At 43.5% G+C, this 26890-nt stretch overlaps 1 protein-coding gene across 3 annotated transcripts; it reads right to left on the bottom strand.

Annotated features, from left to right (window-relative positions):
- Positions 1–786: 786 nt before the first annotated feature.
- On the bottom strand, positions 787–26621 carry LOC129835273 (placenta-specific gene 8 protein-like). 3 transcript variants are annotated; one of them, XM_055900834.1, is made up of 5 exons: positions 25984–26621; positions 16932–17052; positions 5602–5703; positions 2815–2966; positions 787–2206 (listed from the first exon to the last, which is right to left on the bottom strand). In XM_055900834.1, the coding sequence occupies exons 3-5, from the start codon at positions 5699–5701 to the stop codon at positions 2066–2068; spliced, it is 393 nt and encodes a 130-aa protein (XP_055756809.1). In that variant the 5' UTR covers positions 5702–5703; positions 16932–17052; positions 25984–26621; the 3' UTR covers positions 787–2065. The 3 variants fall into 3 exon arrangements, with proteins under 3 accessions (XP_055756809.1, XP_055756808.1, XP_055756810.1); XM_055900833.1 differs by lacking the exons at positions 16932–17052; positions 25984–26621 and adding an exon at positions 7934–8045; XM_055900835.1 differs by lacking the exons at positions 16932–17052; positions 25984–26621 and adding an exon at positions 7397–7472.
- Positions 26622–26890: the final 269 nt, after the last annotated feature.

Raw genomic sequence — 26890 nt, 5'->3', positions numbered from 1 at the left:
TAACTGCTAAACTGCTAACTGACTATACACTGTAATGTTACTGCATGATTGTAGCAGGTTTACTAACACGTTAGTTCTATTAGCTATGTTGACTATGATGTTACTTTAGCTAATATGGGGACAATGGTGTAGGCTGTGTGTGGCGGTTATGATATGGTTTGGAACCTTTTTTTCCCGCCTGGTCACATACAGCTGATATATTGTGCATTGAAGTCCACAAACGAAGGGAAAAAGTGAGAGGAGGTGAGCGTTTAGATGCAAAAAGGAATACAACGTGGCTGTTGTATTATCTTGATGGCAGTGTGTGATCCCTGCTACAGTTTCACAGTGGTGGATGTAGGGGCATACGGCAGAAGAGTGATGGTGGAGTGTTTGAAGAGAGTTATTTTGGGTCCAAACTGCTGTAGAAGATCCTCGATTTACACTCGCCAGCTGTCCTACCAGGTACCACAACGCTAAATCCTCACGTTTTCCTGGGAGATGCAGCTTTCCCCTACATGAGAACCTAATTTGCCCTTATCCAGGTATGTTGATAATAGAATGTTGGAATCAATTAACTTTTTCTGTTTCTAATTTCCCTTGTTACTGCAAACATGTACGCACCTCTATATCAAATCAAATTAAATCAAATTGTATTAGTTGCATGCGCCGAATACAACAGGACCTTACAGTGAAATGCTTACTTACAAAATCAACAATGCAGTTTCCAAAAAATACGGATAAGAATAAGAGATAAAAGTAACAAGTAATTAAAGAGCAGCAGTAAAATAACATATATAAAATAACTTTGTAAAGGTAAGACGTGTAAATGCTTTATTTAAAAACACTTATTGAACAAGCAGGTGAAATCAAGGACAAAGCAACAGAGAAAACAGTGTTCCACTGGAGCTCATTTGGAAGAGGATAATGGGTTCGATTCCCGGGACCACTGGTACGTTATATTTATGCACGCATGTCTGCTAAATGGCATATATTATCATTTATATATAACATTCAATTTGAAATGTTGTTGCCATTTGAATCATGGTTCAAGCATTTCCAGTCCAGTAAAATGTACATTTCCAGTACATTTTAGTCACTTAACACTTATCTAGAGTACTCATCTTTAGGTAGCTAGGTAAGACAACCAAATAGTCATAATAGACCAAACTTTTTCTCAGTAGAGCAACTATCAGCAAAGTCAGGGCTAGTCATAAAAGACAAGTGAAAGTGTGCAAGAAAGGCAAGTAGTCCACATGTTAAACTGTAAAAGAAATGTTTAAAAGGTCCAATGCAGCCATTTTTATTTCAACATCAAATAATTTCTGGGTAACAATTAAGTACCTTACTGTGATTGTTTTCAATTAAAATTGTAAAAATATACAAAAATATCTTCTTAGCAAAGAGCAATTTCTCAGGCAATGATTTTGTTAGGACTGTCTGGGTGTGGTTTAAGTGAGGAGGGGAAAACTGACAATATGCGGTTCTTGGCAGAGAGGTTTGGAACTCTCTTTCTTATTGGTCTATTAACTCATTTACAGCCTGGTGATGTCACCATGGAAGGCCAAAACCCTCCTACCAAAACAGGGGCACATTTCAGGCAGTCTTTTTACACAGCTCTTACACTAAAAGGGCATTATCATAATTTTCACTATTTCACAGTATTATTCCAACCTCATAGTGTGGAAATATATATAAAACACAGACAAATCCCGTTTTTGACTGCACTGGACCTTTAAAGCCTGAGATTAACATTCAATGGTTACTATGAGATGAGTAAATTATATAAAATGTCTCTCCTACAGACACATCTGAAGTATGCAGTACATTCAACATATGTTTGCTATAGACTGGAATGGTATTCTATCCCGATATGGCCCTCTTTCTTGGCCATCACTATTTGGCAATGCTACAAATTATGAAATTGTGTAATTTTTCAACCACAAACACAAACTGTAAGCCCTATCCTTAACCTTTAAACATTATAAGGAACAAAAAGTTAGTAAAGCACTTGCTCAGTAGTTCTTGCTCAGCAGTTAAGACCCTTCTAGACTGGCCATCTAGTCCCTACCCTCATTTTGGGGTCCTAAGCCATGCGAACTTGTTGGGTGACCACGTGAACCTGTTGGGGGCCTGATGTGGTCTGCGTCTTAACCTCACGGGCCATCTGGCACCAGGTACAGACGTAGCAGCAACACACCAATGCGACGTCTCCACACGTCGAACCCTGAGAGGGGGATGAAGGAAGGAGAGATGGATAGAAAATGAAAGCAGAGGACAAGAACATGTCAACAGGACAGAGTTAAAAGGGGATGAGGACAGAGGTGGAGAGAAGAATAGGGGGTGTAGCACAAGTTCAGGGAAGGAGAGAGAAAAGGTTGAGTTTAATTCCATATTCAATGTTATTTTTAAAGGGTAATCAAGGCAATAACAACACTAAGAACAACAGCATTGGGGTGGGTTTAAAAGCCCATGATCTATAACAGACTGAAAACACTATAATGTATACCGGATGTGTTTAAGTGCTATCTATCCAGATGTCATGTACATCAAATAACTGTATTTCGCTATGTAAGTGTGTAAAAAAATAAGGCCATGTATGTAAAATAGGTGTAGAATGTAAATGCAACAAAAACAATATTTATTCACACGTCAAACATCTGGTAGTTTTCAAAACCATATCCCCTCAGAAAGGAAAGTAAGAGACGTTGTGGATAGCAACGGATGTGGGTGCTGTGGATACCACCACCCACCTATCCCCTCCCTGTCTCCACTCTCACCTACCCCTCCCTGCTCTCCCCGATCGGCACCCCCACCCTCTCGCAGGGCTCCTACCTGGATGCCGTAGCGTTCTCTCATGGAGGAGCGCATGCAGCAGGAGACAGCCATAAAGGCACATGGGTCCAGGAGGGGCATGCAGAGACACCAGCCGAAGTGGGAGGCGGTCTGACACTGAAAACAGGGGAAGCACCACAAGGCACAACAACCTGGGAGACACACACACACACACAATTGAAGGTCAACGTAGTCGTGGCCAAACATTTTGAGAATGACACAAATATTAATTTCCAAAAAGTTTGCTGATTCAGTGTCTTAAGATATTTTTGTCAGATGTTACTATGGAATACTGAAGTATAATTACAAGCATTTTACAAGTGTAAAAGGCTTTTATTGACAATTACATGAAAGAGTCAATATTTGCAGTGTTGACTCTTTTTTTTCAAGACCTCTGCAATCCGCCTTGGCATGCTGTCAATTAACTTCTGGGCCACATCCTGACTGATGGCAGCCCATTCTTGCATAATCAATGCTTGGAGTTTGTCAGAATTTGTGGGTTTTTGTATGTCCACCCGCCTCTTGAGGATTGACCACAAATTCTCAATGGGATTAAGGTCTGGGGAGTTTCCTGGCCATGGATCCAAAATATCGATGTTTGGTTCCCCGAGCCACTTAGTTATCACTTTTGCCTTATGGCAAGGTGCTCCATCATGCTGGAAAAAGCATTGTTCGTCACCAAACTGTTCCTGGATGGTTGGAAGAAGTTGCTCTCGGAGGATGTGTTGGTACCATTCTTTATTCATGGCTGTGTTCTTATGCAAAATTGTGAGTGAGCCCACTCCCTTGGCTGAGAAGCAACCCCATACATGAATGGTCTCAGGATGCTTTACTGTTGGCATGACACAGGACTGATGGTAGCGCTCACATTGTCTTCTCCGGACAAGCTTTTTTCCGGCGGCCAAAAAATCTGAAAGGGGATTCATCAGAGAAAATGACTTTACCCCAGTCCTCAGTAGTCCAATCCATGTACCTTTTGCAGAATATCAGTCTGTCCCTGATGTTTTTCCTGGAGAGAAGTGGCTTCTTTGCTGCCCTTCTTGACATCAGGCCATCCTCCAAAAGTCTTCGCCTCACTGTGCGTGCAGATGCACTCACACCTGCCTGCTGCTATTCCTGAGCAAGCTCTGTACTGGTGGTGCCCCGATCCCACAGCTGAATCAACCTTAGGAGACGGTCCTGACGCTTGCTGGACTTTCTTGGGTGCCCTGAAGCCTTCTTCACAACAATTAAACCGCTCTCCTTGAAGTTCTTGATGATCCGATAAATGGTTGATTTAGGTGCAATCTTACTGGCAACAATATCCTTGCCTGTAAAGCCCTTTTTGTGCAAAGCAATGATGACGGCACGTGTTTCCTTGCAGGTAACCATGGTTGACAGAGGAAGAACAATGATTCCAAGCACCACCCTCCTTTTGAAGCTTCCAGTCTGTTATTCGAACTCAATCATTATGAAAGAGTGATCTCCAGCCTTGTCCTCCTCAACACTCACACCTGTGTTAATGAGAGAATCACTGACATGATGTCAGCTGGTCCTTTTGTGGCAGGGCTAAAATGCAGTGGAAATGTTTTTTTGCAATTGCAATTCATCTGATCACTCTCCATAACATTCTGGAGTATATGCAAAATGCCATCATACAAACTGAGGCAGCAGACTTTGTGAAAAATAATATTTGTGTCATTCTCAAAACTTTTGGCCACGACTGTAGTATGTAACACTTGATAGTTCATATACAACAGATTAGAATGTCATGAAACAATGTTTGATCATAGAGTGAACGTAGGGGTAAAACTATAAACAAATGTATGTAAATAAACTCATTTTCAACACATATTTCTCCTCTCCCGATCTTTCTTCCTTCTCTCCGTCGAGAATTTCTCCTAACTTCCTCCCTCTGCCCCTCTCCTTCTGTCTCTAGAGAGCTCTCAACAACCAAAGATGAACTCTTTATTTTTAAGGTAACCGACTAATAAGTATACGATAATGGTTGGGCAGGGATGGCCTCAAAATAATTCAGCTTTCTCTCCTGTTCACTGTGGATGTTAGCAGAAAATGTCCTGATAAAACCAACTCTATCCCTCCCTGTAACGTTTAAGGATCTGATTTCACCAGTTTATTGACATTCCAGTAACACAGCCCCCACTGTGTTACTGGAATGTGACGTCACACATTTGGTTCCAGCTTTCTGTTTTTCATTATCCAGTGAGGTCGTTTCTCATAGACCCTCCCATCCCCTAAAATTCAGTGTGACATATTTCCGGTAAATGTAAGATTTGCAAAGTATGAGATGAGCTATAAAACTGCCCCCCCCCCCCCCCCCCCCCACACACACACATGGCAACAAGTATAGATTTGCAGGAAATGTAGCTTTAAAACTGCAACATTTTCTCTTAGCCTCAGGATAATAAGTGTAGAATAGCATTATAAAACTACACATGTTTCTCTTTGCACCATGGCTAAATGTGTTTCAAATGCAGGAAGTTAGCTGATTTCCCTGGGGAGGTCGGTTCCCTGGGTCCGGGGGGTATCAGGTAAATGTCTGGTTCTTGGTACAGTATTCTCTCAGTAAATCAGAGATTTTAAGTTCAAGTATATGAAGTGCAAGATGCTTCAAACTAGTCTCTAGTCACGACAGACTGATTTTAATTTAAATATATAACGAATATATACTCGGAAAGAAGAGCCAGAGGAAAAAAATTACAAAAAAAGATATATACATTACAAAATAAAAACTGGTTCTGGGTTTTGAGATGAGCATATTAGGTAAGTGACTCTATGATGACTTACAGGTGCCCATGTCAGAGCAGCAGTCACACAGTCCTGTGCTCCATTCCCCCGACCTCTGGGTGGTTGTTACAGTGGTGATCTGCTGCTGGTGGACAGCCATGGCTACACCACACCCAAGGAGAAAGGAGGAGGTAGGGAGAAAGGGAAGGAGGGAGGGAAGGAAGAAAGGGGGGAGGAAGAGGAGGAATTACATTTAGTGGGGAGAGAAATGCATCGGTCTGATAACAGGTTTTAAATCCATGAAAGGAAGTAGTTACACGGAACAAAAATATAAACGCAACACGAAACAATTTCTAAGATTTTACTGAGTTACAGTTCAAATAAGGAAATCAGTTTAATTGAAATAAATGAATTAGGCCTTAATCTATGGATTTCACATGACTGTGAATACAGATTTGAAAAAGGTAAGGGCGTGGGGGAAAAAACAGTCCGTATCTGGTGTGACCACTATTTGCCTCGTGTCACAAGACATATCTCCTTCGCATAGAGTTGATCAGGCTGTTGATTGTGGCCTGTGGAATGTTGCCCCACTCCTCTACAGAGGCTGTGCGAAGTTACTGGATATTAGCGGGAACTGGAACACGCTGTCGTACACATCCATACTTGTTTTATGCCTGCCCATACCATAACTCCACCCCCACCCTGGGGCACTCTGTTCACAACGTTGACGTCAGCAAACCGTTCACCCACATGTCGCCATGCAGGCGGTCTGCCATCTGCCTGATACAGTTGAAACCGACGTTCATCCGTGAAGAGCAGACTTCACCAGCATGGCAGTGAGCATTTAGATACTGAAGTTAGTTACGACGCCAAACTGCTGTCAGGTCAAGATCCTGGTCAGGACGAAGAGCATGCAGATGAGCTTCCCTGAGACATTTGTGCAGAAATTCTTCAGTTGTGCAAACCCACATTTTCATCAGCTGTCTGGGTGGATGGTTTCAGACAATCCCGCAGGTGAAGAAGCCGGATGTGGAGGTCCTAGGCTGCCATGGTTACACGTGGTCTGCGGTTGTGAGGCTTGTTGGACGTACTGCCAAATTCTCTATAATGACGGCATATGGTAGAGAATTTCATGATCATTTATCTGGCAACAGCTCTGGTGGACATTCCTGCAGTCAGCATGCCAATTGCACGCTCCCTCAAAACTTAAGACAACTGTGGCATTGTGCTGTGTGACAAAACCGCACCTTTTTTAGTGGCCTTTAATTGTCCCCAGCACAAGGTGCACCTGTGTAATGATCGTGATGTTTAATCAGCTTCTTGATATGCCACACCAGTCAGGTGGATGGATTATCTTGGCAATGGAGAAATGCTCACTAACAGGGATGTAAACAAATTTGTGCACAACATTTTAGAGAAATACGCATTTTGTACATATGAAACATTTCGGCGATCTTTTATTTCAGTTCATGAAACATGGGACCAACACTTTTTCTATTCAGTATACATGTTGTAACATTTCCAAAAATGTTTTGTTGTTGCTGCAAACATTGACCTGTCCCTGTATCAAATAATGTTGAAGATTAATATTGAATAATATCAAAGATTCACTTTTAAAATCATCATGATTGCTCTATCTGTAGGATGATTTTCTGATGTGACTGCAGTACCAACTTTTCTATGACATAAAATCATACTTCCCTTCCTTATTATACCACATTTTACAGACAATACCGTTCAGTCACCTTGCTAGACACGATAACTGACCCACCACATGCACATAAAAAATTATACGAAACGATAGGCTATGCAAAATACTTATTGCTTTCTGACAGATATATTCATTGAACCTTACTTTTGATTGATTTAATTATTATAGTTTCTTGAATCTTCAGGATGCCCAGGCCATATCGGGTTACAAGACACTGTATTTGCAATAGCAAAGGGAAATAATTATATTTTGACGTTTACATATACGGTATACATCAATTTTCACGAAAACGAAAGACTATTGGAAACAAAACAAAACCTGCAATTTCAATTATATCGCGTATCCTGTCGAATCTGCCATGCTTTTGAAAAACGATTTGCAACCATGAAGACTTATTTTCTAATTAACCATTCAAGTTTCTCTAATTCAGAGTAGTTCCGGTTTCTTATTAGTGGGGAAAGTATAAACACACCTCATGCGATTAAATCAAATAGCCAAATAAGTCATGTTAGTACTACATACAAGATCCATCATCGTAATGAACGTCTACAATAAAATATTGACTAGACTGAAACCAACCGAAGAGACTGTTTTAACCGCAATGTGCTGTTAGATGAAGATGGTATATGTTTTTAGCAATTGGCAACTAGCTTTACAGATACATGTAATTTATAATCTTACCTTTCTATTCGTCTTAACTATAAAGTCTGAGAAGAGAAAAGTTGCAACACAGAGATCAACGGTTGTGCTGCTTTGGTATGTGGCGGCAGGCAGCCTAAAACACCTGCAATGGAAGTTGACCTCGGTGGAGTTTCGTTTTACAGAAATAGTCATGTTGGCAATGTAATGCCTGTACGGGGGTCCATCATACTTTAGCGAGAAACCTTGTGGACTACAGTTAGTGTGGGTTCAGTGAAATTATGATGAATATCAGGATGATATTTTTCTTTATTACTGTGCTTTCTACAAGTAGGTACACTCTACACTAATAATCTGACATACTCATTACAGAGTAATGGGATTGATTGAAGTTCAATTTTAAATTCAAATCTCCCTACCATCATATCTAAGACAGTATGACAACCGGGGCGTGTATTCATTGATGCCAAGGGTAGCTAGAATCCTTAATAAATCAAAAACCAACCTTTATTTAAACAGGGGAACAAGCTGAGACAGTCTCTTTTACAGCTGTGCCCTGTGATACAACTATAAAAACAACACAGTAATCAATAAGAATTTAAAACCAAACAAAATAATATAAAAAATACAAGATGGAGATTAAAGCTATTAAAATAAATAAACTTCTATAAGAACAACACACAAGCACTAGCATGTCCTGTGACTGCGATTCTAACGGTGATTCTGATCCAACCATCAATTCATACATTGTTGTGTCCCTGGCCTGATAGGATGTAATGTCACGCCCTGACCACAGTTTGCTTTGTATGTTTCTATGTTTTGTTTGGTATGGGTGTGATCTGAGTGGGCATTCTATGTTGTATGTCTAGTTTGTCTGTTTCTGTGTTTGGCCTGATATGGTTCTCAATCAGAGGCAGGTGTTAGTTGTTGTCTCTGATTGGGAACCATATTTAGGTAGCCTGTTTTGTCATTGTGGGTTGTGGGTGATTGTCCTTGTTAGTTGCCTGGTTGCACTACGTTGGCGTCACGTGGCGTGTTGATATTTATTGTTTTTGTTGGCGTCATCGGTAAATAGATAAGTATGTACGCTCAAAACGCTGCGCCTTGGTCCACTCCTTTAAACGGCCGTGACATGTAAGTTCAATATGCTAACGTTGCCCATGAAAGGAAGTTAGGCTAGCGGGCAAGCATTTTAGCCAGGTAACCTAGGACAACAAAAAATAAAAGCGTGCACTGTATGACAGACTTATAGACTGTTTTGTCAGCATGAAAGAAAGGAGGCTGGCATTGGCGTTTCTCTACAAGTAGGGTGAGTAAACATGTTTTTCTACTTGCACAAACACACGTGAGCACACACAGAAATCAGAAACCATGGACAGCCACATCATATTTAGCTTACGTTGATTGGACTAAATTGTTTTCCGTATCTTTTAGTTGTCACTGTATTAGACTAAGCAGAGGTGATTACATGATGTTGACATTTTGTAGTTGAAATGGTGCTGGAATAGTGGAGGCAGCTACTGTTTTCTTTCTGACTTGTGGTAACTCTGTGGTTCTACATTAACTTACTTGACCATGCTGTACGTCATGTAACTGTTTGTTACATGCAAAATGCTTTGTGGACTTCACCGGACAAATATTGCTCTCCAGTTTAGTGATAAAACAAAGGTGTGGTTGAATTAATTCTGCTACTATCCTCGGCCTGTCTCGGCCTTAGGCCTATATTTCACGGTCGAAAGGCATATGAAAGGTTGTAGAAAAAAACCTGCAATTATCACAACACATATAGTACGAGTCAAAAGTTTGAACACACCTACTCATTCAAGGGTTTTTCTTCATTTGTTCTATTTTCTACATTGTAGAACAAAGAGTGAAGACATCAAGACTATGAAATAATACATAACCGCCAGACCCAACCCCATACTGATCCGCCTTCGCGGTCATGCACGAGAGACTGCGAGATGGGCCGCACAACGAACTTCCAACGGTTCCGAGAAGAGTGCGACGGAGCGACTGCTCTCCAGCCGCGGCTCGAGCCCAGCCCATGAAAATGGACAAACTAAAGGGTGTGCAAAGTAAATGCCCACTGAGTGTACATTCTGAACCTTTTTTGAGTCCAGTAGATCACATGACCAAGGAGCTATTGAAGTTAGAAACATTTATGTAAAAACGTGTGAGATGAAAATGGACTAACTAAAGAGTATGCAATGTGTAGGCCCACTGAGTGTACAATCTGAACCTTGTTTGAAGTCAGTAGGTCATATGACCAAGGCGCTATTGAAATTAGAAAGGTAGAAAAATGTATGTAAAAGCATATGAGATGAAAATGGACTAACTAAAGGGTGTGCAATATAGAAGGGTAGTCAGTGGACATTCTGAACCTTGGTTGAAGTCAGTAGGTCACATGACCAAGGAGCTATTGAAATTCGAATATAAAAAAAGTTAGTTTGCTTCAATTCAACTAGGAATACAAAATGCTGCTCACTTTTCCACATGTTTATTTTGCTTTGGAAAGCTTGTTAATGTCCAAATTGTCAAAATAAGACCTGTGCAATGTTGTGCGCAATTTTTACAACATCATGACACTTATTTGGAGTCTGTGGCTCAAGTGGTTTGAAAGCTATTGAGATTTGAAAGCGTGAATATCCGTTGAATATCCAACCTGAAACTGACTTTACCTCGGTTCTAATGGGCTTGAGAAACTCAGCTGCTGCGGCAACATGCTGCAAGTAAGTCATAAGAAGTATATGAGAACAAACCTATAGGCTACTGTAGATAACTAGTAATATGGTGGTATTAAAGCTGGTATATATTGTAGCTAGCTAGCTAACACCAGTCAGCCAAAAGCTAGCTAGTTAGCTAACAAACAGTCAAAGAAAGGTAGCTAGTTATATTTGTTTATGGCAGAAGGTTTGTTACACATGACTTCAGCCAATAGCTAGTTAGAGCCAGTCAACAACAGCTGACCTTGAAACAAAAGTTAGCTCACTTCCAAATGCCAGTGCTACGTTTTTCCACAAGACATAAAGGGAAAGGAATAGGGGATACCTACTATTAAAGTCGGAAGTTTATATACACTTTGGTTGGAGTCATTAAAACTCGTTTTTCAACCACTCCACAAATTTCTCGTTAACAAACTATAGTTTTAGCAAGTCGTTTAGGACGTCTACTTTGTGCATGACACAAGCAATTTTTCCAACAATTATTTACAGACAGATTATTTTCACTTATAATTCACATTCCCTGGGCTCCTCTACCAACATGTCACCATTTCAGTGCGTGTTGGGGTATCAGCCGGTCCTGGCACCATGGCATCAGAGTCAGACCGAGGCTCCTGCGGTGGAAGAGTGGGTTCAGCGCTCTGAGACCTGGAGGGCCGTCCAGGAATCATTACGTCAAGCGAGTGGACGGCAGAAGAGGAGCGCTGACCGTCACCGCAGTGAGGCCCCCGTATTTGCACCGGGAGACAGGGTCTGGCTCTCGACCCGAAACCTGCCCCTCCGCTTGCCCTGCCGGAAGCTGGGTCCGCAGTGTGTAGGGCCATTTAAAGTCCTGAGGAGAATAAACGAGGTTTGTTATCGATTATTACTTCCTTCGTATTATCGTATTAACCCCTCGTTTCATGTGTCTCTCCTCAGGCCGGTGGTAGCTGGTCCCATGCAGGAAGGTGAGGTTCCGGAGGTCCCTCCGCCCCCTCTGGACATCGAGGGGTCCCCGGCGTACACGATACGGGCTATTCTGGACTCGAGGCGCCGGGTGAGGGGCCTGCAGTACCTCGTGGACTGGGAGGGGTACGGTCCGGAGGAGAGGTGCTGGGTCCCGGTGGGGGATATATTGGATCCATTTATGCTGAGAGAGTTCCATCGCCTCCATCCGGATCGCCCTGCGCCTCGGCCCCCGGGTCGTCCTCGAGGCCGGCGTTAGCGCACTGCGGGAGCTGCGCGTCGGGGGGGGGGGGGGGTACTGTAACGAGCATTACCGAAGGTGGCTCCCCTTCCTGTTCGAGTGGCGCTCGGCGGTCGTCGTCGCCGGTCTACTAGCTGCCACCAATCCCTTTTTCCCTTTTCGTTTGGTTTTGTCTAATTGTTTTCACCTGTTCATTGTTTGGTTGTTAGGGTGGTGTTATTTAAGTTAGTTTAGCCCGCTTCTGTTTGTGCGGGCTTGTCCATCTGTTTTTGTATGAGGTGTTTTCGTGTTTATTGGGGTTTTCCACTGTCCGGATTATTTTTCCAGTGTGTACTGTATTGGAATGGATTTTACGCCAATGTTTTGACGTTACCAGTTGTACTTCTGGTTGGACATTAAAGTGTGGTTTTTCCCCCTATCTTTGCTCTCTGCGCCTGACTCCTCACCCATTTTCCTCATCGATCGTAACACACTGCTCCAAAACCGCCATAGAAAAGCCAGACTACGGTTTGCAACTGCACATGGGGACGAAGATCCTACTTTTTGGAGAAATGTCCTCTGGTCTGATGAAATGAAATTAGAACTGTTTGGCCATAATGACCATCGTTATGTTTGGAGGAAAAAGGGGGAGGCTTGCAAGCCAAAGAACACCATCCCAACCGTGAAGCACGGGGGTGGCAGCATCATGTTGTGGGGGTGCTTTGCTGCAGGAGGGACTGGTGCACTTCACAAAATAGATGGCATCATGAGGAAAGAAAATTGTGTGGATATATTGAAGCAACATCTCAAGCCATCAGGCAGGAAGATAAAGCTTGGTTGCAAATGGGTCTTCCAAATGGACAATGACCCCAAGCATGTTGTGGCAAAATGGCTTAAGGACAACAAATACAAGGTATTGGAGTGGCCATCACAATGCCCTGACCTCAATCCTATAGAAAATTTGTGGGCAGAACTGAAAAGGTGCGTACGAGCAAGGAGGCCTACAAACCTGACTCAGTTACACCAGCTCTGTGAGGAGGAATGGACCAAAATTCACCCAACTTATTGTGGGAAGCTTGTGGAAGGCTACCTGAAACGTTTGACCCAAGTTAAGCAATTTAAAGGCAATGCTACCAAATACTAATTGAGTGTATGTAAACTTCTGACCCACTGGGAATGTGATGAAAGAAATAAAAGCTGAAATAAATCCCTCTACTATTATTCTGAAATTTCACATTCTTAAAATAAATGCACTCCCCAAACCCATATTTGATATTTGTATAGGATGTATAACTCTACAACGCTTTAGGCCAGAAACAAGCTGTAAAAGGCACAAGAAAGACGTGGCTCTAGTGTACATGGTATATATTTGTTGAGTTTCTATGCCTGAGTTATACAGCTAGCTTCCATCCTCCTCTGGGTACATTGACTTCAATACAAAACCTAGTAGGCTCGTGGTTCTCACCCCCTTCCATACTTGCAAAGTAATTATGACAACTTCCGGAGGACGTCCAACCCATCAGAGCTCTTGCAGCATAAACTGAAATGTTGTCCACCCAATCAAAGGATCAGGCAATTAATCTAGTACTGAAAGCATAAGGTACAGCTAGCTTGCACTGCAGTGCATAAAATGTGATGAGTAGTTGACTTAAAGAGCGAGAAAGACAATAGTTTCTAACAAATTAACCTAGAAAATGCAGCTAGCTAGTTTAGCCTACTGAAACACCCGGCTCAAACAGAGGGATGCTATGTTAGCTAGCTGGCTATAACCATCCAACATAACACTGGAACTCTTCCAAGTCAAGGAAAGCATTTGGTTTTACTAATTTATTGCCACCAGGGCCCGTTTAACTGCTAAACTGCTAACTGACTATACACTGTAATGTTACTGCATGATTGTAGCAGGTTTACTAACACGTTAGTTCTATTAGCTATGTTGACTATGATGTTACTTTAGCTATGTTACTTTAGCTATATGGGGACAATGGTGTAGGCTGTGTGTGGCGGTTATGATATGGTTTGGAACCTTTTTTTCCCGCCTGGTCACATACAGCTGATATATTGTGCATTGAAGTCCACAAACGAAGGGAAAAAGTGAGAGGAGGTGAGCGTTTAGATGCAAAAAGGAATACAACGTGGCTGTTGTATTATCTTGATGGCAGTGTGTGATCCCTGCTACAGTTTCACAGTGGTGGATGTAGGGGCATACGGCAGAAGAGTGATGGTGGAGTGTTTGAAGAGAGTTATTTTGGGTCCAAACTGCTATAGAAGATCCTCGATTTACACTCGCCAGATGTCCTACCAGGTACCACAACGCCAAATCCTCACGTTTTCCTGGGAGATGCAGCTTTCCCCTACATGAGAACCTCATTTGCCCTTATCCAGGTATGTTGATAATAGAATGTTGGAATCAATTTCACGTTTTCTGTTTCTAATTTCCCTTGTTACTGCAAACATGTACGCACCTCTATATCAACTCAAATGAAATCAAATTGTATTAGTTGCATGCTCCAAATACAACAGGTGTAGACCTTACAGTGAAATGCTTACTGACAAGCCCCTAATCAACAATGCAGTTTCCAAAAAATACAGATAAGAATAAGAGATAAAAGTAACAAGTAATTAAAGAGCAGCAGTAAAATAACAATAGCCAGACTATATACAGGGGGGTACCAATACAGAGTCAATGTGCGGGGGCACCGGTTAGTTGAGGTACTATGTACATGTAGGTAGAGTTATTAAAGTGACTATGCATAGATGACAACATAGAGTAGCAGTGGAGTTTTTGGAATATGGTTACTGGTAAATGGTATGGTGTTTTTTGTTCTTGACCAAATCGGCTTCATTTTATATCCGACATATATTATTTTGTTACCTTTCATTCAGTTGTCCATATCAATGAACCTGGGCGTACCTAGAACTACCGCCACTCTCATTGTCGGAGAGTCATAGAGAATGCATTCGGCATCATGGCTGCAAAGATTAGGATTCTTGGTTGTCCAATCGAGTGTACCCCTGAAAAGGCTAAGACCATTGTGAAGGCATATGTGGCCTCCACAACTACCCGTCTTCCACAGATGAAGCTCATGAGCTAAACGCTAGATACGTGCCTTCCGCTTTTGCTGACACGTCCCTCCCTTCTGGTAACTACCAACCTGGAGAGTGGAGGAGGGTTGAGGCAGAGGACAACAATCTCCAAGAGCCAGGGAGACTTGGCTTGCAAGTGAAACAGGAAACAAGCTCAGGGACTTCTTCCTCTCCCCCCTGGACTTGCCATGGCAGGAAGACAAGGTTAGGAGAGTACAACTCAACCCAAGGCCAGCAAATACTGCAGAATAGGCCTTTGTTTGGATTGCAAACACACACACCCCTTGATGGACGCACACAGTTATTTGTGTGCACTGTAAACCAAAGTACTTTGTACTAAAATGTAGTTTTAATCTTGTTCATAAATTGAAACCTGATTCTATGACATCTGTGCTCCCCAAGCTCTTGTTTAAGCCTGGGGTGGCATAAGTCATCACCTTTATCCCTCTACATCTACACGTATATGTTTAAGATCATATGATTTCCTTTTCATCAGCAAGTAATATTATACGGTATAGAAAGAAAACCCTGCACAGTATACCATTTACGATGTGGGAACTGACACCTAGACCAAAATGAAAGGAAGAAAATGTATACATCCATTTGTACTGCTTGTTATTTTTTTGACCATTGCAACTGTCAACAGGAAGAAGTACCAAAATGTAGCGTGCATAGGCGTTATGTAAATGATTTGTGAGATGGGCATAATGAAACCGCATGGGAATGTTTTTGAGACGTTGTTAGTAATGCATTCAGCTACAAGTGTTTGTACCCGACAAGACTAATCTATAAAATCATATCAGGAAAGAGTAACACAATGTGTAGTCAACAAGTAATGATTATTAGTTTATGATAAATCAGTTGTAATCAAACAATCATTTTATTCATCTTGTGATGGATAGTGTTCTGGTTTGCCTGTCAAACAGACAGCCTTATGTAATTGTGTCATTTAAAGTATTTGGGTCAGCCAGTATCCGTCACAGCAGTGCATTTATTTTCCTGTGTCGTGGAAATTCAGTACTGAGAGAGACTTGGTCATTTCTTCAAACAATCGTCTTTATTTAATATCAATTAATTATTGCAAAATATATATATTTTACCAGGCAAGTCGGTTAAGAACAAATTCTTATTTTCAATGACGGCTTAGGAACAGGGGGTTAACTGCCTTGTTCAGGGGCAGAACGACAGAGTTTTACCTTGTCAGCTCGGGGATTTGATCTTGCAACCTTTCAGTTACTAGTCCAACGCTCTAACCTCTAGGCTACCTGCCGCCCGATGATGATACCGTCAACCCAACAGTCTCGACTGCTCGACTGAGAGTCGTCCCTTTACAGACAATGCACAGTTAATATAGCTAATACCCAGAATGCTTGGCAGTTAACCCCCTGTTCCTAGGCCGTCATTGAAAATAAGAATTTGTTCTTAACTGACTTGCCTAGATAAAAAAAGGTAAAATTCAAATAGATTGGGGGTCACCAAAAGCCACTTTGGGCTCATCCTGTCTTTATCTATACCTGGCATTATCTTAACCCCTAATCCTGGCCTAATTTCCCAGACGCCAGGATGTCTAAGGACCATTCAGGCCTTCCAGCTAAACATACACCATATATTGTCTATGGAATGCAGGCTCAATCAGACCGGAGACATATGTCTCACGTGCATCACTAATCATAGAATGGAATGTGGATGTTTAGTTTTTTAAATCACAGAGACATCAATCAATTGGCAGCTTCAAGCCATCTCTGGTAAAACCCATATCCTCGACACCCAGACTAGCTGCAGGAAGCTAGAGTGGACACCATGAAACTCAGCATTAGCAGGACAGAAATATCGTACTGTTTGTTAAGTAAATAATTGTTAAATATCCACCAAATAAGGTGAATACATAATTTTTACCTCACGCCTGTCAGTGTGGAGACGTTTATAGACACAACAATGACCATAGCCACAGCTTCCAGTTTTGCATTTGTTAGTGGTGTGACATCACTCCAGGTCACCTATGCAAAGTTATAAAAAAGCAGAACAAGTCAAGACATGTAAGAACTTCAGTGATACTGAAAGGACCAACCTGGTTGTCAATATTGTGAATTTGGTTCTCTCAGACTGGGCTTCGATGCCCTCTCCTTTATCCAGCAGGATCTCCACTTCAGCATGATCCTCTGCAGCAGCCAGGATTAGAGGAGTGAAACCTGGGGACAGACAGTTTGATTACTCTCCAACAACAACATATACAGATACAGACTCCCCCACTTCTACACACAAATGATCAAGTTCCCTAAAAGATGGACAAATCAATATAGCTACGTGGCGTACAGTACCAGTCAAAAGTTTGGACACACCTACTCATTCCAGGGTTTTTCTTAATGTTTTACTATTTTCTACATTGTAGAATAATAGTGAAGACATCATTGCTAAGAAATAACACATATTGAATCATGCAGTAATCAAAAAAGTATTAAACAAATCAAAATATATTTTATATTTGAGATTCTTCAAAGTAGCCACCCTTTGCCTTGATGACAGCTTTGCACACTCTTGGCATTCTCTCAACCAGCTTCATGAGGTAGTCACCTGGAATGAATTTCAATTAACAGGTGTGCCTTGTTAAAAGTAAATTTGTGGAATTTCTTTCCTTCTTAATGTGTTTGAGCCAATCAGTTGTGTTGTCACAAGGTAGGGGTGTTATACAGAATATAGCCATATTTGGCAAAAGACCAAGTCTATATGACAAGAACAGTTCAAATAAGCAAAGAGAAATGACAGTCCATCATTACTTTAAGACATGAAGGTCAGTCAATCTGGAACATTTCAATAACTTTTCAAGGTGCGTTGGGTCATTGTCAACAGGACAACCAGGGGAGCGCCAGTGATTTTGGGCCCCATGAAACGATATCACATTGGGCCCCACCACAGGCCACACCATCCCTGCGCAATTGCTGTAACCACACACCTCCAGAACCCAATCGACCCATTCAAAGCTTTGAATAACTCTACCTTTGCAGACTTGCAACTTTCTTGTAATCCAATATTTACTGTATGATATTTACTGACAGTGAACTGTGAAAATTTAACACCGTGCAGACATGCATGCAGCATTCTGCAAACAGTGGAATTCACTACTGATGCAAGACTGATACCCTCTATAAGAAATGTGCTAAAGTGTCACGTTCCTGACCTATTTATGTTAGTTGTTATGTGTGTTAGTTGGTCAGGACGTGAGGTTGGGTGGGCATTCTATGTTTTCTGTTTCTGTGTTGGTTTTGGGTTACCTGGTATGGCTCTTAATTAGAGGCAGGTGTTTGGCGTTCCTCTAATTAAGAGTCATATTTAGGTAGGCGTTGTCACAGTGTTCGTTGTGGGTGATTGTCTCCTGTGTCTGTATGTATGTTCGTACCACATGGGACTGTAGCGTTTGTTTGTTTCGTTTCGTTTCGATGTCGTCTGTTTCCTGTACGTAAGTTTATGTTTAGTTATGTAAGTTTATGTTCAGGTTTCGTCAACGTCGTTTTCTTGTTTTTTAGTTTGGAAAGTGTTTTGTTTCGTTTCGTGTTGCCATCGCATTTATAATAAAGATGGCTTATTTCCCAAATGCTGCGTATTGGTCTGAAGATCCTTCTCTCCTCACCTCGTCCGAGGATGAGGAGAGCACAAGCCGTTACAGAATCACCCACCACGCTAAGACCAAGCGGCAAGGGAAAAATAAACGGAGTAAAGGACAGGAGAAAAACAAGGATTTCTGGACATGGGAACAGATAATGAATGGAGAAGGTCCCTGGGCTAAGGCAGGAGAAAATCGCCGTTGTCAGGAAGAGAGGGAGGCAGCTAAAGCCCAGGAGCGGTGGTTTAAGGAGGCAGCAAGGAGACGTGGCTGGAAGCCCGAAAAGCCATGGGAGCAGCTGGAGGCACTGGGGAGTGCAGAGGCTACCGGAGAGAGGAACCGGAACTATGAGGGAACGCGTCTGGCACGGAAGCCCGAAAAGCCCGTAAGTAATTCCCAAAAATTTCTTGGGGGGGGGCTAGGAGGTAGTGGGCCAAGGGCAGGTAGGAGACCTGCGCCCACTTCCCAGGCTTACCGTGGAGAGCGGGAGTACGGGCAGGCGCCGTGTTACGCAGTAGAGCGCACGGTGTCTCCTGTACGAGTGCATAGCCCAGTGCGGGTTATTCCACCTCCCCGCACTGGTAGGGCTAGATTGAGTATTGAGCCAGGTGTCATGAGGCCGGCTCAACGCGTCTGGTCTCCAGTGCGTCTCCTCGGGCCGGCATACATGGCACCGGCCTTACGCATGGTTTCCCCGGTTCGCCTACATAGGCCGGTGCGGGTTATTCCACCTCCCCGCACTGGTCGGGCGACCGGGAGCATTCAACCAGGTAAGGTTGGGCGGGTTCAATGCTCAAGAGTGCCAGTACGCCTCCACGGTCCGGTATTTCCGGCACCACCTCCCCGCCCCAGCCTAGTACCTACAGGGTCTACACTACGCACTAGGCTACCAGTGCGTATCCTGAGCCCTGTTCCTCCTCCACGCACTCTCCCTGTAGTGCGTGTATCTAGCCCGGTGCCTCCAGTTCGGGCACCACGCACTAAGCCACCTGTGCGTCTTCAGAGCCCTGAACATACTGTATCTTCTCCCCCTACTAATCCTGATGTGCTTGTCCTCAGCCCGGTGTCACCAGTGCCGGTACCTCGCATCAGGGATAGAGTAGGCTTTGAGAGTACAGTGTGCCCTGTTCCTGCTCCCCGCACTAGTAGGAAGGTGCTTGTCATTAGCACGGTGCCTCCAGTTCCGGCACCACGCACCAGGTCTACAGTGCACCGTATCCGGCCAGAGCCATCCGTCTCCCCAGCGCCATCTGAGCCATCCGTCTCCCCAGCGCCATCTGAGCCATCCATCTCCCCAGCGCCATCTGAGCCATCCGTCTCCCCAGCGCCATCTGAGCCATCCGTCTCCCCAGCGCCGTCTGAGCCATCCGTCTCCCCAGCGCCATCTGAGCCATCCGTCTCCCCAGCGCCGTCTGAGCCATCCGTCTCCCCAGCGCCGTCTGAGCCATCCGTCTGCCATGAGCCTGCAAAGCCGCCCGTCTGCCATGAGCCTGCAAAGCCGCCCGTCTGCCATGAGCCTACAGAGCCGCCCGTCTGCCATGAGCCTACAGAGCCATCCGCCAGACAGGAGCCGCTAGAGCCGTCAGCCAGACAGGAGCCGCTAGAGCCGTCAGCCAGACAGGATCTGCCAGAGCCGCCAACCAGACAGGATCTGCCAGAGCCGCCAACCAGACAGGATCTGCCAGAGCCGCCAACCAGACAGGATCTGCCAGAGCCGCCAACCAGACAGGATCTGCCAGAGCCGCCAACCAGACAGGATCTGCCAGAGCCGCCAACCAGACAGGATCTGCCAGAGCCGCCAGCGAGCCATGAGCAGCGAGAGCCGTCAGCCTGCCATGAGCGTCGAGAGCCGTCAGCCTGCCATGAGCGTCGAGAGCCGTCAGCCTGCCATGAGCGTCGAGAGCCGTCAGCCTGCCATGAGCGTCGAGAGCTGTCAGCCTGCCATGAGCGTCGAGAGCCGTCAGCCAGCCATGAGCGTCGAGAGCCGTCAGCCTGCCATGAGCGTCGAGAGCCGTCAGCCTGCCATGAGCGTCGAGAGCCGTCAGCCAGCCATGAGCGTCGAGAGTCGTCAGTCAGCCATGAGCTGCCCTTCAGCCTAGAAAGGCTAGATACCCAGAACTGCCCATCAGTCCAGAGCTGTCTCTCTGTCCGGAGCTGCCTTTCAGTCCGGAGTTGCCCCTCTATCCTGATCTCCCTCTCTATCTTTATCTACCTCTATATTCTTATCTATCCCTCTGTATTGATTTATCTCTCTGTCCCGGTGTTGTCCTTATTAGGTAGATTATTAAGAGGATTTTGTGGGGGGAAAAAGAGGGTGGACATTCTTGGAGGGAGGAAGCTAGGATGGATTATGGTGGGGTGGGAACCGCGCCCGGAGCCTGAGCCACCACCGTGGTTAGATGCCCACCCAGACCCTCTCCTAGACTTTGTGCTGGTGCGTCCGGAGTTCGCACCTTGTGGGGGGGGTAATGTCACGTTCCTGACCTATTTATGTTAGTTGTTATGTGTGTTAGTTGGTCAGGACGTGAGGTTGGGTGGGCATTCTATGTTTTCTGTTTCTGTGTTGGTTTTGGGTTACCTGGTATGGCTCTTAATTAGAGGCAGGTGTTTGGCGTTCCTCTAATTAAGAGTCATATTTAGGTAGGCGTTGTCACAGTGTTCGTTGTGGGTGATTGTCTCCTGTGTCTGTATGTATGTTCGTACCACATGGGACTGTAGCGTTTGTTCGTTTCGTTTCGTTTCGATGTCGTCTGTTTCCTGTACGTAAGTTTATGTTTAGTTATGTAAGTTTATGTTCAGGTTTCGTCAACGTCGTTTTCTTGTTTTGTAGTTTGGAAAGTGTTTTGTTTCGTTTCGTGTTGCCATCGCATTTATAATAAAGATGGCTTATTTCCCAAATGCTGCGTATTGGTCTGAAGATCCTTCTCTCCTCACCTCGTCCGAGGATGAGGAGAGCACAAGCCGTTACATAAAGGCCATCTTTTACACTCTAAATGTAATTTGAATGGTACAATTCTTGAATGGAAAATTCTCTTAACATTAATGGATAACTTAAAATAAGTATAACTTAAATATACATTAACCTCACCAATTAAAATAAATTAACATTATCTATAGAATGATATAACAATCAAAATAATAAATTCAGCAGCAGATTTTTAAACTAAGTATACATACCAACTAGAAAATAAGCAGCTGGAAAAGTGGAAATAAAAAGGCCTGATGGTGGCGCTAGAGGAAATGTCAAGAGATCACCAAATCAATAGGTTTCTTCCACTTGGGGTCTTGATTAGGCACAACAAAATGTATGGCAATCCAGCCATTACTTTGAGATATATCTTGTTCTCAGTCTGTTCTCCGTCTTGTTCTTAGCCTGTGGGCATCATGTGTGTAGTGATCCAATAGCCATCGTCATGACATTTAACAGTTATCACTGGCCCTTGCTCAGCCTTACTCACCAAGAGCCCAGCGCCAAGCCTTCTTGCTTGCAAAGTCACTGATCAGCTTGTTTTTCAACATCCTCACTTTGTCTGTCTCTTTCTGTGCAACTTCTCTCATTTTCTCCACCCTCATCATCTGCATTGGTACTGCCGGCACTGTCCTTCACCTCTTCCTCCACTTCCACACTCCTCCCTGACAAAACTGTATCACTTGAAGAGGGTCCTGGCTGTCTTGAAGAGTGTAAATGACGCATATGATAATATATCCTATAATATAATACCATTTGTAGTAACATCATAACCAAAGTTTCAGTTACTACCATTTTGTTGACTTAAATTTACTGCTCGCACCACAGAAAAAATTTAACAGCACTGAATCCTGCAAAAATATTGACCCAAAGTAACTGCAGTTGCTAATCCCCACCACCTGATATCAGTAAACGACCATATTTCAGTCTGCATCAAAGCCATACCTTGGCCATATTTTTTTATTTATCCTTTATTTAACTAGGCAAGTCAGTTAAGAACAAATTCTTATTTACAATGACGGCCTACCAAAAGGCAAAAGGCCTCCTGCGGGGACAGGGGCTGGGATTAAAAATAATAAAAATAATAAAACAATATAAATATAGGACAAAACACACAACAAGAGAGACCTAAGACAACAACATAGCAAGGCAGCAACACAACATAACAACAACATGGTAGCAACACAACATGGTAGCAGCACAAAACATGGTACAATCATTATTGGGAACTTACAACAGCACAAAGGGCAAGAAGGTAGAGACAACAATATATCACACAACGCAGCCACAACTGTCAGTAAGAGTGTCCATGATTGAGTTTTTGAATGAAGAGATTGAGATAAAACTGTCCAGTTTAAGTGTTTGTTGCAGCTCGTTCCAGTCGCTAGCTGCAGCGAACTGAAAAGAGGAGCGACCCAGGGATGTGTGTGCTTTGGGGACCTTTAACAGAATGTGACTGGCAGAACGGGTGTTGTATATGGAGGATGAGGGCTGCAGTAGATATCTCAGATAGGGGGGAGTGAAGCCTAAGAGGGTTTTATATATATATATATAATCATCAACCAGTGGGTCTTGCGACGGATATACAGAGATGACCAGTTTACAGAGGAGTATAGAGTGCAATAATGTGTACTATAAGGAGCATTGGTGGCAAATCTGATGGCCGAATGGTAAAGAACATCTAGCCGCTCGAGAGCACCTTTACCTGCCGATCTATAAATTATGTCTCCGTAATCTAGCATGGGTAGGATGGTCATCTGAATCAGGGTTAGTTAGAGGAAACCAAGTCTAGATTTAACTTTAGCCTGTAGCTTTGATATGTGCTGAGAGAAGGACCGTCTAGCCATACTCCCAAGTACTTGTATGAGGTGATTACCTCAAACTCTAAACCCTCAGAGGTAGTAATCACACCTGTGGGAGGAGGGGCATTCTTCTTACCAAACCACATGACTTTTGTTTTGGAGGTGTTCAGAACAAGGTTAAGGGTATAGAAAGCTTGTTGGACACTAAGAAAGCTTTAATGTAGAGCATTTAACACAAAATCCGGAAAGGGGACAGCTGAGTATAAGACTGTATCATCTGCATATAAGTGGTTGAGAGAGCTTCCTACTGCCTGAGCTATGTTGTTGATGTAAATTGAGAAGAGTGTAGGGTCAGGATCGAGCCTTGGGGTAGTTCCTTGCTGACAAGCAGTTGCTGAGACAGCAGATTTTCGGACTTTATACATTGCACTCTTTGAGAGCGGTAGTTAGCAAACCAGCCCAAAGACCCCTCAGAGACACCAATACTCCTTAGCCGGCCCACAAGAATGGAATGGTCTACCGTATCAAAAGCTTAGGCCAAAAATAGCAGCACAATATTGCTTAGAATCAAGGGCAATGGTGACATAATTGAGGACCTTTAAGGTTACAGTGACACATCCATAACATGAGGCGGAAACCAGATTGCATACCCGAGAGAATCAAATCAGATTTTATTGGTCACATACACATGGTTAGCAGATGTTAATGCAAGTGTAGCGAAATGCTTGTGCTTCTAGTTCTGACCGTGCAGTAATATCTAACAAGTAATCTAACAATTTCACAACAACTACCTTTTACACACAAGTGTAAAGGAATGAATAAGAATATGTACATATAAATATATGGATGAGCGATGGCCGAACGGCATAGGCAAGATGCAGTAGATGGTATAGAGTGCAGTATATACATATGAGATGAGTGATGTAGGGTATGTAAACATTATATAAAGTGACATGTTTAAAGTGGCTAGTGATACATTTATTACATCCAATTTTTTATTATTAACGTGGCTAGAGATTTGAGTCAGTATGTTGGCAGCAGCCACTCAATGTCAGTGATGGCTGTTTAACAGTCTGATGGCCTTGAGATAGAAGCTGTTTCTCAGTCTCTCGGTCCCTGCTTTGATGCACCTGTACTAACCTCGCCTTCTGGATGATAGCGGGGTGAACAGGCAGTGGCTCGGGTGGTTGTTGTCCTTGATGATCTTTATGGCCTTCCTGTGACATGGGTTTATGGCCTTCCTGTGACAAGTGTTCTGGAGGGCAGGTAGTTTGCCCCCGGTGATGCGTTGTGCAGACCTCACTACGCTCTGGAGAGCCTTACGGTTGTAGGCGGAGCGGTTGCCGTACCAGGCGGTGATAGAGCCTGACAGGATTCTCTCGATTGTGAATCTGTAAAGGTTTGTGAGTGTTTTTGGTGACAAGACAAATTTCTTCAGCCTCCTGAGGTTGAAGAGGTGCTGTTGCGCCTTCTTCACCACGCTGTGTGGGTGGACCATTTCAGTTTGTCCGTGATGTGTACGCCGAGGAACTTAAAACATTACACTTTCTCCACTACTGTCCCATCGATGTGGATAGGGGGGTGCTCCCTCTGCTGTTTCCTGAAGTCCACGATCATCTCCTTTGTTTTGTTGATGTTGAGTGTGAGGTTATTTTCCTGACACCACACTCCGAGGGCCCTCACCTACTCCCTGTAGGCCGTCTCGTCGTTGTTGGTAATCAAGTCTACCACTGTAGTGTCGTCTGCAAACTTGATGATTGAGTTGGAGGCGTGCATGGCCACGCAGTCATGAGAATGCACCCTTGTGGGGCCCCAGTGTTGAGGATCAGCGGGGTGGAGATGTTGTTTCCTACCCTCACCACCTGGGGGCGGCCCGTCAGAAAGTCGAGGACCCAGTTGCACAGGGCGGGGTCGAGACATAGGGTCTTGAGCTTAATGACGAGTTTGGAGGGTACTATGGTGTTAAACGCTGAGCTGTAATCGATGAACAGCATTCTTACATAGGTATTCCTCTTGTCCAAATGGGTTAGGGCAGTGTGATTGCGTCGTCTATGGACCTATTGGGGCGGTAAGCAAATTGAAGTGGGTCTAGGGTGTCAGGTAGGGTGGAGGTGATATGATCCTTGACTAGTCTCTCGAAGCACTTCATGATGACGGAAGTGAGTGCTACGGGGCGATAGTCGTTCAGCCTGTGTGCCGAACCTTTCGCCAAAAGGTGGGGGAATACAGGGTCTCTCTGGATAATTACTTTTTGCCAAAAACAAGAAAATAAAGAGAAACCGTTTGTTTTATTAGTACATTGTAAAATAATATATACATTAATGATGATAGGTTAATCATTTAATTTTTTTTTTTAAATGTACCTAATGTTCCAATAATTTTTTAGGCCACCTGTCAGTCACAGGTCCTTAAACGAGTATACGAGTCCTCGTATACTTTATTTTAACTTTACTCAGAAGTAAATCCTGGCATTACATACTGTAGATCACATGGCATATTCCTCCCGCCGCCTGGCTACTGTAAAACACGGAACTGGAATCCCACAGCACGAATACACGGACTGGAAAATGGCATAATGTTCACTACATTACAGATTTCGCCATAAGAATGCCCATCCATGGATATCACGAAATTGGGGAGAAAAAAAGCGTAAAAAAATATGAAACCAAAAATAAAATATAAAGAATGCCCATTCCGTTCCTGAACTAAGTGGAATTGTGAGTGTAGAGCTCCCTAGGTGAGCCATGCTTACCTTTACTCCACGAGAACTCGGGTTTAGAGTTGCTGTCTTTATCTTGTGATTTTTGAAAAACAAAATCCGCGACACGTCTGCTGTAGTCCTTTAGTAGTGGACGACAGGTTGCGGTCACAGCAGTCATTTAGTTATGTAAAGGAGTTAATAATATATACCCAGTGTATTATGTTTGTGCGTGCCTATGTATACTATTTAGGTTATTATAGCACTTAAGTGTGCCTTTTAGTGTATAAGCCTTTTATGACAGTTAGTGATTATTAGTTAGTAAAACCTAAAATTGTGCCAGTGCATGTTAGTCAGTATTATGCCCAACCCTTTTCCGATGTTTGCGATTCCACCGTTCAGTTATGTAGTAATGCCCTAGTCATTAATGTGTTACTACTGCCACCTATTGGTACTTTAGAATAGGGCCTGTATCTGTAGTAAACTGTGCAGTAAAGTGATGCCTTTGAACTGTGGTTTAAATTGCAAGTGGTGTCATGTAATGTCGTTGTATAATTGTTGTATATTATTCCTGATATTAATGGCACTCTGCATTCCGCCTTCTCCTATAGGACAACCACACACAAGCACTATCACCTTTCCACATCCACAGTTATGGATCAGTGGCACAAGCAGGAGCCTTCCTAGTGATCAAGCCATAGCCCTGTACATATCATGCTGTTATTTACTGTCTTCTGTTCCTTCAGTAAACTACAAGCCAACCGCTCACCGTGTCTTGCCATCCTTGCGTTCTGACCGACGCCCAGAGGTGAACACACCCAAACCAAAGCAGAAACATAAGAGTAAAACAGAGGTGAACACACCCAAACCAAAGCAGAAATAAGAGTAAAACAGAGGTGAACACAACCAAACCAAAGTAGAAACATAAGAGTAAAACAGTCCTTTAGTTCTCCATTACACA

Source organism: Salvelinus fontinalis, chromosome 36 (genome assembly GCF_029448725.1).
Source record: "Salvelinus fontinalis isolate EN_2023a chromosome 36, ASM2944872v1, whole genome shotgun sequence".
Lineage (NCBI taxonomy): Eukaryota > Metazoa > Chordata > Actinopteri > Salmoniformes > Salmonidae > Salvelinus > Salvelinus fontinalis.
This window is presented reverse-complemented; position numbering and strand designations above follow the sequence as displayed.

What these genes read in the sequence shown, in the direction of transcription:
- LOC129835273 (XM_055900834.1), bottom strand. Translation starts at nt 5,701, where the DNA reads ATGGCTGTCCACCAGCAGCAGATCACCACTGTAACAACCACCCAGAGG. An exon ending in CTGCTCTGACATGGGCACCT is followed by an intron (nt 2,967 to 5,601) that starts GTAAGTCATCAT and finishes TGTGTCTCCCAG; the next exon opens with GTTGTTGTGCCTTGTGGTGC. An exon ending in GAGAACGCTACGGCATCCAG is followed by an intron (nt 2,207 to 2,814) that starts GTAGGAGCCCTG and finishes TCCCCCTCTCAG; the next exon opens with GGTTCGACGTGTGGAGACGT.